This window comes from Pristiophorus japonicus, chromosome 19 (genome assembly GCF_044704955.1).
Source record: "Pristiophorus japonicus isolate sPriJap1 chromosome 19, sPriJap1.hap1, whole genome shotgun sequence".
In the NCBI taxonomy this organism is placed as follows: Eukaryota; Metazoa; Chordata; class Chondrichthyes; family Pristiophoridae; genus Pristiophorus; species Pristiophorus japonicus.
In genome coordinates, this window is record NC_091995.1 from 70,202,680 (window position 1) to 70,219,640 (window position 16,961).

At 56.2% G+C, this 16,961-nt stretch overlaps 1 protein-coding gene across 1 annotated transcript in view; it reads left to right on the forward strand.

Moving 5' to 3' along the window:
- The window catches only part of tcf20 (transcription factor 20), a 34,116-nt gene that overhangs the window by 1,214 nt on the left and 15,941 nt on the right, over positions 1–16,961 (forward strand). Inside the window, 3 exon segments of the mRNA XM_070861554.1 lie at positions 5,495–9,457; positions 9,460–10,481; positions 13,906–13,999. Of these exon segments, the coding sequence (XP_070717655.1) occupies positions 5,536–9,457; positions 9,460–10,481; positions 13,906–13,999 (5,038 nt within the window). The 5' untranslated portion in view covers positions 5,495–5,535.

Here is a 16,961-nt window from a genome sequence, read left to right on the forward strand (position 1 = left end):
GAGCTTGGACTGAAGCTGTCAGCAGGGTATGTGCCAAGGGTGTGATCCACGCTGGCTGTGATCAGGTGCAAGTGTCCCTATCCTGGGGCATTGTACCCTGTTTCCCCCTCTGTACATAACCAGCTCCGCTCCAATCCCCCTGGGCTGTTGAAAGGACAGGCAGAAAGGAAAAGAGGTGGAGTAGCTCAGTTAATAAAGGATGAGATCGGTGCATTAGTGAGAAACGGTATTTGGCTCAGAAGGTCAAGATGTTGAAAGGGGATGAGGAAAACGTCACTGGTGGGCCTATTCTATAGACCCCCTAACAGTAGCTACGCTGTTGGATGGAGTATAAATCAAGAAATAATGGAGGCTTGTAATAAAGGAATAGCAATAATCATGGGTGATTTTAACCTTGATATTGATTGGATAAAGAAAATTGGCCAGGGTTAGCCTTGAGGAAGAGTTCATAGATGGTATCCGGGATAGTTTGCTTGAACAGTACATTGCGGAACCAAACAGGGAGCAGGCTATCTTCGATCTGGTGCTGTGTAATGAGACCGGATTAATAAATGATCTTGTAATAAAGGATCCTCTAGGAATGAGTGGTTGAATTTCAAATTCAGTTGGAGGGTGAGAAAGTTGGATCTCAAACCACTGTCCTGAGCTTAAATAAAGGAGACTACAAAGGTATGAGGGCAGAGTTGGCTAAAGTGGACTGGGAAGATAGATTAAAGTGTATGACGGTTGATGTGCAATGGCAGATATTTAAGGAGCTATTTCACAACTCGCAACAAAAATATATCCCAATGAGAAGGAAAGACTAAGAGAAGGGATAACCATCGTGTCAAATTAAGGAAACAAGGGATGGTATCAAATTGAAAACAATGTGGCCAAGACTAGTGGGAGACCAGAGGATTGAGAAACTTTTAAAAGCCAGCAAAGAACGACTAAAAACAAAATAAGAGGGAAGATAGATTATGAAAGTAAACTAGCACGAAATATAAAAACAGATAGTAAGAGTTTCTACAGGTAGATAAAAAGGAAAAGAGTGGCTAAAGTAAATGTTGGTCCTCTAGAGGATGAGACTGGGGTTTTAATAATGGGGAACAGGGAAATGGCAGAGACATTGAACAAATATTTTGTGTCGGGCTTCACGGTAGAAGAAACTAAAAACGTCAATAGTGAATAATCAAAGGGCGATAGGGAGGGAGGAACTTAATACAATCACTATCACTAAAGAAGTAGTACTCGGTAAAATAATGGGACTAAAGGCGGACAAGTCCCCAGGACCTGATGGCTTGCATCCTAGGGTCCTAAAAGAAGTGGCTGCAGCGATAGTGGATGCATTGGTTGTAAGCTACCAACATTCCCTGGATTCTGGGGCGGTCCCAGCGGATTGGAAAATCGCAAATGTAACGTTCCTATTTTTTTTTTTTTTAAAAAGAGGCAGACAAAAAGTAGGAAACTATAGACCTAAATCTGTCGTGAAAATGCTGGAGTCCGTTATTAAGGAAGCAGTAGTGGGACATTTGGAAAAGCATAATTCAATCAAGCTAAGTCAGCATGGTTTTATGAAGGGAAATCATGTTTGACAAATTTGCTGGAGTTCTTTGAGGATGTAATGAGCAGGGTGGATAAGGGGGAACCAATGGATGTGTATTTGGATTTCCAGAAGGCATTCGATAAGGTGCCACATAATAGGTTCTTGCATGGGGTTGGGGGTAATATATTAGCCTGGATAGAGGATTGACTAACTGACAGAACACAGAGAGTCGGGATAAATGGGTCATTTTCTGATTGGCAAACAGTAACTCGTGGGGTGCCGCAGGGATCAGTGCTGGGACCCCATCTATTTACAATCTATATTAATGACTTGGATGAAGGGACCGAGTGTAATGTAGCCAAGTTTGCTGAGGATACAAAGATGGGTGGGAAAGCCAATTGTAAGGAGGACACTAAAAATCTATAAAGGGATATAAACAGGCTAAGTGAGTGGGCAAAAATTTGGCAGATGGAGTATAATGTGGGAAATGTGAGGTTATCCGCTTTGGCAGAAATAATTGAAAAGCAAATTATAATTTAAATGGAGAAAAATTGCAAAGTGCAGCAGTATAGAGGGACCTGGGGGTACTTGTGCATGAAACACAAAAAGTTAGTCTGTAGGTACAGCAAGTGATCAGGATTGGCCTTTATTGCAAGGGGGATAGAGTATAAAAGCAGAGAAGTCCTGCTACAACTGTACAGGGTATTAGTGAGGCCACACCTGGAGTACTGCGTACTGTTTTGGTCTCCGTATTTAAGGAGGGATATACTTGCATTGGAGGCTGTTCAGAGAAGGTTCACTCGGTTGATTCCTGAGATGAGGGGGTTGACTCATCGTCATCATCATAGCCAGTCCCTCGAAACGAGGATGACTTGCTTCCACGTTTTTAAAAAAAAAAAGGATGCGTTCCCAAGTGTTTCGAAAGAAAAACCCGAACTACATCCTGAAGAGTGGAAGATGCCTGTGCGTGGATTGTTTTAACGCGTGGTGACCATTGCACACCAGCCACCACACGGGCTTGACAGAGCTAGGTCTTGGTCCAGTGGCAAGGGTTAACCAAGACAACTGGAGACCAGCTCTGCTGCACGGACCCAGTGCGCGCACATATCAGTGTGGGCAGCCCCTGGACCCGAACTCGCGCCTAACCTGGGCCCCGATCACATCCCTCTACAATCTCTCGCCGCTCCTTCTACAAGACCTCGCTGCTCCTGCTGTATCTGCCCGCGCTCCAATCACCGACCTGAACCGTGATGACGTCACTCTTCGCTGCCGTCGCCCTCCTGCACCAGCTCGCGCTGTACCTTGCCGTGGTACACCACACTGCTCCCAGGCCGCCGCTCACCGCTCCTTTTTGTAGCTCCGACCTGCCGCTGAGGTTCTCTGAGGTAGGGGCCTCCACGAGATTATGGTCTAATTGAATGATGGTGCGGGTCCGAGGGGCTGAATGGTCGTCTCCTGTTCCCAAGTTCCTCCCTGTTAATGGGGCCAGCAACGGGGGAGGGAAGGAGTCACGGCAAGTACTTACTTTTTTAGTTGACTTATGAAGGTCGGTTGGGCCTATATTCATTGGAGTTCAGAAAAAGGAGAGGTGATCTTATCGAAAGATCTAAGATAATGTGGGGACTCGACAAGGTGGATGCAGCGAGGTTATTTCCACTCATCGGGGAAACTAAAACTAGGGGACATCGGGCCCAAATTTGGCCAGTACAGATTTCTGGCCCACTCGCCAGAGATGCGCTGCTCTTGTTGAACTTCAAGGGTGCCAAAAATCTTCAGGCCGAGTTTGGCCGCTGCCCAGCCTCTCCTGCATGCACAGTAGCTCCTAGCCCCCGGAATCTGAGTGTGAGATACAGGCTGTGTGGGAGGGGCCGATGCTCGCCGTCCCTATCCCAGGCCGAGTGGCCTGCCACACAGGCCGGCCACTGCCCTATCCACGCTGCGGGCTACAAGACGGGTTGGTGGGTGGGGAGAGCTTTGAGCGGTGGGAGGGGAGGGGAAGAGTTTTGATCTGGCGGGAGGGGGCTCCCGGGGTGGGCCCGCTGTAGATCTCTTCTCTTCCCCCTCCCACCCCGTTACGATGCTGCGTTCAATACCCCCAGCCCCCCACCTCAGCCTGCCGTGTTGAGCCCTCTCCCTCTTTCTCCCCCCCCCCCCCCCCCCACCAATCCTGGGGTTCAGATGCCGCATTCTCCCGCAGCGAGTCCTGCATGGCCAGCCGCTGCTAAGATTAGTTGAGGGTAGGATTTACTTCAGTTCTTTATTCATTTAATTATTTACTTCAGTTTTTTTTATTGAATGCTTATTACTTTTTGTGCTGTGTTTGGAGCTTTAAATGTAGTTACTTGTGCCGATTCCTCAACTCTAGGTAAGGTTTTTCTGTGCGGTCAGAAGTGGCAACATATGCTGGCCTAAGTTAGTTTGGAGCAACTATTTGCTGGCCAAACTCGCTTAAATGGCCAAAACCGGTGTAAGTGTCTGGGGGGGAAAAAAAAACTTAAAAAAAAAACTTAACTAACTCACTTAAAATGGTTAGAATTGCAACTAAAAAGATACTCCAGAAAAATCAAGTTGCCCCCCAAAAAAACAGAGCAACTCCTGGGGAAATTTGGGCCCATTGGGCAGCCCCTTATTCTGAGACATTTAAAACTGAGATGAGGAGTTGCAAACCTGTGGAGGCTGGGTCATTGAATATATTTAAGGCAGAGATAGACAATTTTTGAGCAATAATGGAGTAAAGGGTTATGAGGAGCGGGCGGGGAAGTGGAACTGTGTCCATGATCGGATCAGCCATGATCTTATTAAATGGCGGTGCAGGCTCGAGGGGCCGTATGGCCGACTCCTGCTCCTATTTCTTATGTTCTTTTGTTCTAGGAGTCAGTTGGGGGGGATTGTGTGCTCCGCCTTGGGAAGAGCTATTCAGTCAGCCAGAATCAACCTCCACCATGGCCACGAGTGTGCATTCTTCTAATTCTACCCTTGAACTAGATTTCATTTTAGAAAATAAGAACCTTTTTGCAGGGTTGCTGGGCAACCAACAGTTGTCTATTGGTTATAGACCTAAATCTCTCCGGGCGCAATGGTTACCCACACCAGGATCAATCTGTCTTCAATAAATCGATGCAATGAATAATTATAGTTCTGAATAAATAGTGACTCTGTACAGTTAGTGAGTGACCTTCCCTCTGAATGCTCTCTCGCTCTCTCGCTATCTCGCGCTCCCGCCCCTTCCAAATGCCATGCATTCTCAAAACCTATTTGCTGTGCTTTCTCTGCCCCCCCACCCCCGGGCGATCACTCCTTCAGCTCCAGGTATCAAAGTGAATGGCCTCTTCTCTGTGGGAGAGAGGGCCTAGCGTTGGCCTCTTGACCACGGGAAACGTTGCCAGGGTCACACTCACTCTTCCCAGCCTGGCCCTGCAGGAAGTGAAGGGGCTGCTGCTACCAGCCCGTTGCATTCGACTGCCAGGATCCCAGCCCGCAGTGTGGGCGATTTGCGTTGGGGGCCCCGGAGCGGGGGTCGCTCGCTGTGCTGCCCTCTCTCCCTCCGGCCGGCCGGCCTTGGTGCCGTTTGAATGAAATTGAGCGGCTCCCATGGGTAAAGCTGTCGAATAGTCGCTGGCTGCATGAGGAGACTGCCGCCCCTCGCTGGTTTGCTCGTAAGCGTGCCGGGCACTGACTTCCTCGCCATTCCTGCGCCTGCTCCGTGCTGCCCCCTCCCCCCACCTCGCAGCGTGACCAAAGGAAAGGTCCGCCCCGGGGCCTAGTTTTGTACCAACCCCGATTGACGGGGCTTGGGGCAGGAATGGCCAGTGAGCTTCTCTGTACAGGCCGAGAGCCTGACCCCGGGAGTGATTCTCGCCCCCCCCCCCCCCCTGCCCCCGTGTCTCTTGCCGCTGTTGGCTCCGGCCACGTTTTACTGATATTTCTTTCCTTCTCTTTTTTTTTTTTGTCTCCGATTTTCCCCCGCAGACCCCTGACGGAGATCGGACTGGACCGCGCCGCACCGCAGCATGCAGTCGTACCGGGAGCAGAGCAGTTACCACGGCAACCAGAGGCTGCTGCACCAGGAGGCCCAGGAGTCTGCCCGGCTGGCCGAGTACGGCCAGCACCAGCCCAGCCAGATGTTCGGCGCATCGGCCGGCCGGCCGCTCGGCGAGGCCTGTGACCAGCAGCTGTACCCGGCCCTGCGCCGGGAGCCCACCGCCGACTACTACTACGCCCGGAGCAAGGAGCTGGCCGGCCCCCAGGCCCAGCGGCGGCTGGTCGGGCCCCTGCCCGCCAGCTATGGGGCGCAGCAGGCCGGCGGCTACTCGGTGCAGTACCTGAGCGAGGGCCAGTGGCGGGCGCCCCTGGCCGCCATGCCGGGCTACGGCCAGTTCGAGCCGGACGTGTACGGCGGCCAATTTTCACCGGGTGCCGGACAGCCGCAACAGCTGCGGCATCCGCCCTTCCCGGCCCCCCCTGGCTCCCAGCAGCTGTCCCAGCCCCCACTCTCCGCTGTCCAGCTGGCCCACCAGTCCAGCACGGCCCTGTTGGCCAAGTACCAGCAGCGGGCCGCCCAGTACAGCGCCCCGCAGTTCCCAGCCCCGGCCTCCACCTCCTCCTCTTCCTCCTCCTCCTACCCGTCTCCCCAGGGCTACGGCCAGTCCGCTGGCCAGGCCTTCGATGGCTACCACATGAGCGCCAGCACCCAGTGCGACGGCTACATGGTCAACGCTGCCGCCGCCCCCGGCTACGGGGCCCAGCCCGCGTACGGCTACCAGCCGGCCCTGGCCAAGCCCTGCTACGAGCAATCGAAGGCGGCCCAGGCTCAGCCCCACACCCTCCACCCCCTGCAGTACTCCAAGGTGGCCCTGCTCAACCAGCAGTTCGCCCCCTACTGCTCGGCTGACATTCCCGCCAAGTCGCCCATGCCGTTCCACCAGAACTTCAGCCCCGGCTCCAACCCCTCACCCACCACCCCCGTGGCCCAGTCCCCCTCCTGCAGCTCCACCCCCTCCCCCCTCATGGTCACCGGCGGCGACGGCCTGCAGTGTGGGCCCGCCGCCATGGGCCTGGGGGTGAGGAGCCGTGTCCTGCAGCTGCTGCCCCAGCCCAGCCCTGCCCCCGCCGGCCTGATGCCCAGCCCCGGCTCGCAGGCCGGGGCCTACGAGGGCTTCGGGCTGGAGGGGGCCGAGAAGCGGGCCTCCGACCTGGGCCTCAGCAGCCTGACCGCCCTGAGCTCGCAGGTGGCCAACATCCCCAACACGGTGCAGCACTTGCTGATCTCGGACACGCTGGCTCTGCACCGGCGCCAGGCTCGCCGCTCGTCCGCCGCCAGGCCGGGGGGCCCCACCGAGCACCTGGGCCTGGAGGAGCAGCTGAAGTCACCGCGGGCCGAGTCCCTGGACGGCGGCTGCTCCAGCTCCTCCGAGGACCCTGGTGAGCGGGTCCGGCAGCTGAGCGGGCAGAGCGGCTGCTCGGAGCGGGCCTACAAGGCCCGGCGCCTGGAGCTGCCTGGTCCCCTCGGCGATGGCCGGCCCCTCTCCAAGGAGGAGCTGATTGCCCAGCTGTGCCAGGAGGGGAACGGGGTCGCCCTGGCGACGCTGGCCGAGCCGCGCGGCGAGAAGCCGGTCGGCGTCATCGTGTCCCGCGAGGCGATGGTTGGCAGGGGCGACGCTGTGGGCGCCGGCCGGCACGAGGACCCACACTCCAGGCCCGCCGTCTTCCCAGCCGGCGGCGAGAAGGCAACCGGCCGCAGCCAACCGCCCGCCAACGCTCGCGGCGTCATGGCGCAGCTAACCGCCCAGAACGGGAATGGTCTGGTGCACCAAGGCCAGCTGGTGCTCGGTGACCCCTTGGCTGCCAGAATGGACCCCTCCTCCAAGTCTCCCAGCTGCCTGGCCTATGGGTTTCGGGACTTGCCCAAGACTGATGGGGGTTACCATTACATGCAGTACCCGGTGGCCCCTTACAACCAGCCGGAGGCCGACCAGTTCACACTGGGGGACAGGAAGCACCTCCCGGCCAAGACCGAAAAGAGCCACAGTTTGCTCCAAGAAGCTTTGCAGGCCAGCTACCACGGGCGGAAGTTCCACCCCGGCTACGCCCCTGAGCTCCAGTATCTGGGCTTCATGGATGCCCCGGTGCAGCCTGGCTACCCCGCCCGGCAGATGGTGGAACTAACGCGCAAGGACGTGCGCGCCAACCCCGTGGCCTCCCCCTCGGCCTGGGGGGACGGCAGGCTGCCGGAGCCGGGCTTCGGCGCCGAGCCGAGCAAGGCCGAGCCGGAGGCCCAGCTCGACGGCGTGATGTCGGAGCGGAAGTCGGTCATCTGCGACGTCTCCCCGTCGAGGCCGTTGGGCAGAGGCTCGGTGCCGCCGGACTGTGGGCACCCGCACGACGGCGGCTTTGGCCGGGGCGTCGGGTCTTGCAAGGCCGGCCAGTCGGTGATCCAGTCAGGCCTTTTCGCGGCAGGGGAGGCGAGAGTCAAGGACGAGGCGGACCTGGCCCACGGTCAGAACCGGGCCGGCGGGCACCGCGACGGCCTGGGCCCCGGGGCCCCCTCGCCGCCCCACTGGAAGTACGAGCACCCCGAGCTGGCCAGGGGCCCCGCCCTGGTCACCACCGCGTTGCCCCCGGGACCCGCCGCCGGCAACTTTCCCCATCAGGCCCTGAACAACCGGCCCTCGAGGGCCAGGCGGCCATACGGCAGGGGGGCAGGGCGGGCCGGGTCCAGGAGGCGACCTCCGGCAAGGGCGGAGGACCAAGTTCTCCTGGCCAGAGCAGCGCTGGTCAAGCAGGAAACCGGGCTGGAGCTGCGCGAAGCTGGGCCCCTCCGCCACCACCACCAGCCGCCATTCGACAAGGCCGCCTTGTATCCTCTTCCCGCCAACTCCGACACGCTCTCCGCCCTGCTGACCAAGCAGCTCCACGCCCCCCTGGCAGGTCTGGAGTCCGAAGCTGCCTTGAGGTCCCCAATCCCTTCGCACTGGCAGGTGCTGGATCCCGATTGGACGAGCGCCCCTGGCCGGAGGGAGCACCCCGGGGAGTTGTGCAGGGCCGGGGTTCCCAATGAGCCGAGAGTCTATTGCGCCGGGCAGCAGGAGATGGGCGGCCACCTCTCGCTCCAGGCCCAAAGCCCCAGGTCGGACGAGTGGTCAGCGGACGCGGACAAGCTTGTGCTGAGAAAGCCAGGTGACCCGCCGGGCCCGGAGGACCAGTCCGTTCAATCCCCGATTTTGTCGCGGAGACGGATTCGCTCGTTCATATCGCCCATTCCCGCCAAACGACTTTGCCCGGACTCCAAAGCCAGGGATGGGGAGGTCCAATCGGTGCCCCCTCACAACTCCAACCCCCCCCAGCGCCGAGCCAGCCTTAGCCCCTCGCAGAAGCCTGAGTTTGGCCTCGACCCTCCCCCGACGGCCGACGAGAAATACAGCCCCAGTGGCAGCGTGTCTCCGGCCGCTTCCCTCGCCAGCCCCGGTAAGACCAAAACGCTGCCGCCCCGAAAGGGCCGGGGCTTGAAGCTGGAGGCCATCGTCCAGAAGATCACCTCGCCCAACAGCAGGAAGTTCCCTGCCCCAGGAGCGCTGGACGGGGCCTGCGACAGCCTGACCCTGGAGGACATCCTGTCGGTCAAAGGGGGAGGTTGGGAGTGTGGTGCCCTGGCCGCTGTGCAGCCCGGCGATGCGGTGCGCGCCGATCCATTGGAGGAGGCCCGGGCCGCGGGGCACGGGGGCGCTTGCGAAACGGCGCGCGCCGATGGCTCCCAGATCGGCGGCCCTCCGCCGAGCGCCCTGCACCATCCCGAATCCAAGCCGTGCGGCGCCCCTTGCTCCCGGCCTGGCTCCCCGGGGCGCCAGGCCGGGGCGGGGCCTGTCGGCATGGCCCACAAGGCCGAGGGCGGGTCGGTCAAGGGTTACTTTCCCTCGGGCAAGAAGCGGGGGCGGCCCTGGGGAGCATCAACAAGCAGAAACGGCATCGGCCAGAGGGGGTGGTGGTGGGCGAGCGGCCGGCGGCGGCAACGACGGTGACGGCGGAGGTGGGCGAGGAGCCGGAGGAGACGGCCAAGCGGAAGCCCAAGCCCGAGGGCAAGAAGCCGCCTCCCCACCTGGACCGGCGCCGTAAGCGGCTGGTGGGCCCTGCGGTTACGCCCCCGGAGCCCGAGGCCCCGCCCAAGCATGCCACGCGGGCAGCGGGCCGGAGGCGGGGCGAGGCCCAGGACCGGGCCTTCTCCCCGTACGTGCTGCTGGAGACCAAGTGCGAGGCCACCCTGCTGTGCACGATAATCAACACCCAGGACGAGGAGCAGCACCGGGCCCAGGGAGGGGTGAAGGGTCACCCGGGCCCGGCCTCCGCCCCGCCACCCAGCTGCGTGGGCAAGGCCTTGCCCGCCTCCTCGCACATGGTGCCCGGCCCGCTAGTGATGGAGAGCGCCACCCTCGGCCTCCTGGTGTGCTGTCTGTGCGGGAAGTGTGCCAACCATCGGGACCTGGGCGACCTGTTCGGGCCCTACTACCCGCACCAGTACGCTGGCACCTTGCCCAAGAACCCGCCCCCCAAGAAGATGATGCCAGCCCAGAGCCGGGTCAAGGTGCGGCACAAAAGCATGCCCGAGCTGCGAAAGACCAGTCAATCGGAGGACGAGGGCAAGGAGGTGGGTAGCGTCCCGGGGCACTCCAGGTTCAAGCGCCGCCACAACTCTGAGGACTGCACCCCGACCTGGGCCAGCCCCCGCACCAGCAAGGGGCACCGCCGCTGCTACTGCTGTGAGAAGACCTCCTCTGTCGACTTCCGGACTCAGAGATTGAAGAGCGAGCTCGGCTCGCAGGTGGAGCTCCAGCTCCCGCAACTACCTCTCGACCCCAAGGAGCTGTGGATCCACGAGGCCTGCGTGCTCTGGGCCAGCGGCGTCTATCTGGTCTCTGGGAGACTCTATGGGCTGCAGGAAGCTGTGGAAATGGCCAGAGAGACGGTGAGAAATGTTTTGTGAGCGAATGTCGGGGATGGGTGGGGGTGGGGGAGAGAGAAGAGAGGGTGAGTGCGGGGAGAGGGTGGGGGAGGGGAGGAGAGGAGAGGGTGGGGGAGGGGAGGAGAGGAGAGGGTGTGCGGGGGGGAGGGGAGGAGAGAGGGTGTGCGGGGGGGAGGGGAGGGGAGAGGGTGTGCGGGGGGGAGGGGAGGGGAGAGGGTGTGCGGTGGGGGGAGGGGAGAGGGTGTGCGGTGGGGGGAGGGGAGAGGGTGTGCGGTGGGGGGAGGGGAGAGGGTGTGCGGTGGGGGGAGGGGAGAGGGTGTGCGGTGGGGGGAGGGGAGATGGTGTGCGGTGGGGGGAGGGGAGATGGTGTGCGGTGGGGGGAGGGGAGATGGTGTGCAGTGGGGGGGAGGGGAGGAGAGAGGGTGTGCGGTGGGGGGGAGGGGAGGAGAGAGGGTGGGAGGGGAGGAGAGAGGGTGGGGGGGGAGGGGAGTAGAGAGGGTGTGCGGGGAGGAGAGAGAGAGAGTGCGGGGGGGGGCGGTGGAGAAAGAGGGTGAGTGGCGGGGGGGGAGAAAGAGGGAGAGGGGGGGGTGGGGGAGGGTGAGTGTGGGACGGGGAGGTCGAGTACGGTGGGAGAGCAGGGTCCCGGTAGTTCGGTGCTGTGAGGTTGACTGTAGGACCTCTAGCCTTCGCTTGCTAATTAACAACATGAGGATTAGGAGCAGAATTGACCATTCGGCCCCTCAAGCCATTCAATAACATCACGGCTGATCATCGACCTCCACTCCACTTTCCTGCCCGATCTCCATATCCCATGATTCTCCTGGAATCAAAAAATCTATCTATCTTGGCCTTGAATATATTTAACGATTCGGCATCTGCAGCTCTCTAGGGCAGAGAATTCCGAAGAGCGATGTCCCTTTGAGTGAAGAAATTCCTCCTCATCTCAGTCTTAAATGGCCGACCCCTTATCCTGAGACTGTGTCCCCTGGTTCTCAACTCTCCAGCCCGGGGGAAACAACCTCTCAGCATCTACCCTGTCAATCCCTCTCGGAATCTTGTGTTTCAATGACATCACCTCTCATTCTTCTAAACTCCAGAGAGTATGGGTCCGTTCTACACAATCTCTCATCATAGGACAGCCCTTTCATCCCAAGAATCAATCCAGTGACCCTCCGTGCTACCGCCCCCAAGGCAAGTATATCCTTCCTTAGATAAGGAGACCAAAGCTGTGCCCAGTACTCCAGGTGTGGTCTCACCAAGGCCTTGTACAATTGTAGCAGGATTTCCTTACTCTTATACTCCAAACGCCTGCAATAAAGGACAACATGTCATTTGCCTTCCGTATTACTTGCTGTACCTGCATGCTCACTTTCTGTGTTCCTTGCACAAGGACCCCCAAATCTCCTGAACACTGATATTTAAAAGTTTCTCACCATTTAAAAAAAAAAAATTCTCTTTTTTTTTTTATTCTTCCTACCAAACTGAGTAACCTCATATTTCCCCACATTATACTCCATCTGCCACCTTACTGCCCACTCACTCAGTCTATCTATATCCCATTACAAGGGAGCGGGCGGGGAAGTGCAGCTGAGTCCATGATCAGATCAGCCATGCTCGTATTGAATGGCGGAGCAGGCCCGAGGGGCCAAATGGCCAACTCCTGCTCCCATTATGTTCTTAACCTCAAATAGACCCCTCTCCCCTCTCCCCATGTCAGTTTTGATGGGGAGTGTTTGTGGGCCATTTGACCACAGGCAGCACACAATCAGGCCCGATAACCACATGAGCATACTTTGCATGAAGACTTCTCAGGAACCTTGGCTGATTGATTTTATTTTTTCCCAACCCATTGCACCCAGCTTTGCCCCTACCTTGCCCCATCATTGGTGGTCATGCCTTCAGCTGGTTAGGCCCAGATCTCTCGCATTCCCTCTCCTCCTGTTAAGACCTACCTCTTTGGCCAAGTTTTTGGTCATCCATCCTAATTATCTCCTTTTATGTGGCTCGGTCTTTTTTTGTCTGATTACGGCCTTGGGCTGTTGTCCCAAGTCAATGTTGTACTGCTGAGTTACTGATATTTCCCAACCGCCCTCACCCCCACCCACCGTCGCCGGGTGAGGGGAGGCCCAGGATTTGACACTGGACCCTCGGGTCAAGTTACCCAGGTAGGGTTTTGTCTCCAATAGCAGCTGACCATTATCCCGCCATTCACACCCTATCTTGACTAATGTTTTTCTAACTCCTGGCATTACCATTTCAATTTGGCCCAGCATCCCTTTTGTCTCTAATCTCTCCTGCCTTCCACCCTAACACAGACCTTCCCTTTTGTTCTTTCCTCCCCTTTTCAGTGCTTTTTAAGAATCTGTTCTTTCCGAACACCCTCCAGTTCTGACGAAGAGTCATCGACCCGAAACATTAACTCTGCTTCTCTCCACAGATGCTGCCAGACCTGCTGAGATATCCAACATCCGCTGTATTTTGCTGATTCTCCTGGTTTTTCGAGTGCGCTATCTCCCTTCAGAGCTGAAACCCATATCTGTGAGCCCTTGCTAGCTCAGATTCAGCAACGACAGTAGGGCACTTGGAATAGTACACTGCGCTCCCCGACATGAGCAACTGACTCCTTGATCACTACTTAATCTTGTGTGATACCATTCCCATCAGATGTTACACCCACCAGTACTGTACCCCAGTGTCATAGTGACAGACCTGAACCCACCAGTACTGTACCCTAGTGTTATACAGCAACAGACCTGTACCCACCTGATATGAGTATGATTTTATCACAAGTGACCTGCCATTAAAAATTCCACATTTAAGTTCCTTTTTGTGACTCGTTCCCAGTGCACTATTGAGAAGGTACAGCTTGGGACACCTGTCTGTACAACCAGTCCCACTATCAGGCACTCCACACCAGCCTTTCTTTCATGATTTAAAAAAAAAAAAAAAATTTGTTGCCTAATCTGCTGCTCACCTTCCCCGCCCCCGGCCCCCCCTCTCCATCAGCTTGTCCACTGAGCACTTCCCCCGATCCCTCCTCGCTCTCCGCCCTCTCACCCAATTCCCTTTGTGAGAAATCATTACGCTCACTCTGTTTCCCTCCCCCTCCCCACACACTGTCGCTGCTGGGAATAAACGGAGAGCCTTTATCCGAGGGGTTGGACTCGAGGGCAGCCGTTCCTCTCCCAGACTAACCGAACATGATGTAAAAGTGGCATCACCCAGAGCCTAGGAAGTGTGGAACCTGGGCCCGGGTGATAATCTGACAGTGGTGCAGAAGCTGTTAAAGGGCCGCTGCAATGACATTGCTGGCTGGAGTGAGATTGGTTCAGGCTGTGTGGTGCGGTGCAATGACACATTCTTCCACCCTCCCCGCTCTGAAACTTGAACTCACTCTCGCTTTTCTCTGTCCTCTTGTCCTCCCCAGAAATGCTCGCACTGCCAGGAGCCTGGCGCTACCCTGGGCTGCTACTGCAAGGGATGCCCACTCAACTATCACTATATCTGCGCCATGGAAGCAGGTAACTGCGGATGGAGGCTGGGCCTGGCTCTGAGGTCGGGGGGGGGGGGGGAAACGAATGGGTTCGCAGTGACGGGTCAGGGGGTCGGAGTTGATGGGTCAGGGGGGGTGTTGTGGAGGCGAGGTGCAGGCTCGGGGGTTCTGTGTGGCTTGCCCGCTTTGTGAGGGGGAGGGGGTTTCAGTGCTGCCTGTGGGCAGCTGGGACTGGTGCCACACGGAGACTGGGCGTGGTAGCGTGGAACCAGTGCCCCGGCAAAGTTTGGCCCTCGCCATGCCTGCGAGTGCTCGGCGCCCGGCACAGGGCTTCTCGCATCGTACAGGTCACCTCCGTGCACTCCCACACGTGACCTTGGGGCCCCATTCACAGGGCGTAGTCCACAGATCGCATCGTAGGCACGGACTGCACAGGGGGAGGCTATTCGGCCTTTCGGCCCTCTGCTGGTTCTGTGAAAGTGTGATTGTGCTCAGTCCCACATCCCCACGTTTTGTCTGCAAGTTCCTCATCCTCCAGTACCTGTACCGCGGGGACAGGCTCCACCTGAACCAGAGTGGGCCCAGTGTCCTAGCGGAGAGGACCAATAGGACTGTGGCCTCGTAAGATGGGGGTGTGGGATCACAGAATCATAGAAATTTACAGCACAGAAGGAGGCCATTTCGGCCCATCGTGTCCGTGCCAACCGACAAAGAGCTATCCAGCCTAATCCCACTTTCCAGCTCTGGGTCCGTAGCCCTGCAGGTTATGGCACTTCAGGTGCACATCCAAGTACTTATTAAATGTGATGAGGGTTTCTACCTCTACCACCCTTTCAGGCAGTGAGTTCCAGACCCCCACCACCCTCTGCGTGAAGACATTTCCCCTCAAATCGCCTCTAAACCTTTCGCCTCCCCCAATTACTTTAAATCTATGCCCCCTGGTTGTTCCCTCTGCTAAGGGAAATATGTCTGTCCTATACACTTTGTCTAGGCCCCTCATAATTTTGTCCATCTCAATTAGGCCTCCCCCCAGCCTCCTCTGTTCCAAGTAAAACAACCCAGCCTATCTGGCAAAAATGTCAAGTCTGAAGACAGTCACATTTGGAGTTGAGAATAAACACAAGAACACAAGAAATAGGAGCAGGAGTCGGCCATTTGACCCCTCGAGCCTGCTCTGCCGTTCAATAAGATTATGGCTGATCTGATCATGGACTCGGCTCCACTTCCCCGCCCGCTCCCCATAACCCTTTACTCCCTTATTGCTCAAAAATCTGTCTATCTCCGCCTTAAATATATTCAATGACCCAGCCTCCACAGCTCTCTGGGGCAGAGAATTCTACAGATTTACAACCCTCCGAGAGAAGAAATTCCTCCTTGAAGGTCAGACCAAGGTCAGGAACGAGGAGAAATGGTCAGAGAGCAGATACAGTTATAAAACAGAAGTATAAAAGGACTGTTTTTTTTAAAAAAGTAACTATTATAGACACATTAAACTGCCTGTACAGCAATGTGCACAGCATCCAAAATAAAGTGGGGAAAAATGTGGGCCATAATCCTTTGCGAGGACGACATGTGGGAATAACTGAAACACAGCTACCTAAAGGGCAGGACTGGCAGCTAAATATTGCCGGTTCTAACACAATCCTAATGGATCGGGAAGGAAAACGGGGCGGAGGGGTAGCTGTACTAATTAGAGATAACATCATGGCAGTATAAAAAAGAGGCATAACTAACCGAAGGTTAGAAACAGAATTTATGTAGATTGAAATAAAAGATAAGGAATAAATTATACTAATAGGGGTATATATCATCATCATAGGCAGTTCCTCGAAACGAGGATGACTTGCTTCCGTGTCAGATGGGATGAGTTTACAGGTGTTTCAATGAAGGACCTAATATTCCAGGTCCCGAACTACATCCTGAAGGGTGGAAGATGCCTGTGCGTGGATTTTTCTAACATGTGGTGGCCGTTGCACACCAGCCACCACGCGGGCTTGACAGAGCTCGGTCTTGGTCCAGTGGCAAGGGTTAACCAAGACAACTGGAGACCAGCTCTGCTGCATGGACCTAGTGCGCACACATATCAGTGTGGGCTGGGCCCCAAATTCACACCTCTCCTGAGCCCCGGTCACTTCCCTCTACAAGCTCTCACCGCTCCTTCACCCCTCCTGCTGTGCCTGCCCGCACTGCAATCAGCGACCTGGCTTCGCAGCCGTCGCCTTCCTGCAGCAGCACGCGCTGCTCCCTGCAGTGGTATGTCGCCGCACACTGCTCCCTCCAATGGCCCCGGCCTGCTGCTGGTCTTGCAGGCCGGGACTGCATCGGTCTCCGGGCCGGGCTGCCGCATAGAGGTGTACAACAGACCACCGAATAGGGAAAGGAGGTGGAGGACAAAATATGCAAGCAATTATGAGTAAATGATTGATAATCAGAGATTTTAGCGACCCCAAATAAACTGGCAAGAAGGGGTACAGGGAATGGAGTTTTAGAATGTGTGCAGGACTCTTTTGTTATGCAATATGTAAGTAGTCCAACAAAAGGGGAATCACTGCTGGATCGGGTAATGGGGAAATAAACCAGAACAGACCGAGAAGTAAGTGTCGGGGAGCACCTAGGCAATAGTGATCACAACAACAAAAAGTTTAAGACAAAGATTGAGCAGGACATAAATAAGACAAAAACGAAAGTAATAAATTGGAGGGAAAAAGCTGATTTTAAGGTGATGAGAATGGAACGAGGGAAAATAAACCGGAAAAATATACGGACAAACCAAGAATTAGAACAACAGTGAGAAACACGGTACCAGTAAGGTCATGGGGAGATATATCCCACTACAAAGCAAGAACAACGAGCCAGTAATGACATACCATGGATGAAAAAACAAATAGGGGAAAAAAAACAATTAGGAAGGCAAAGAGAATCGACAAAATTAAATTATCAAGGAACATAAAAAGAAATAGTAAAGTATTCTACAGACACCTTAATAACAA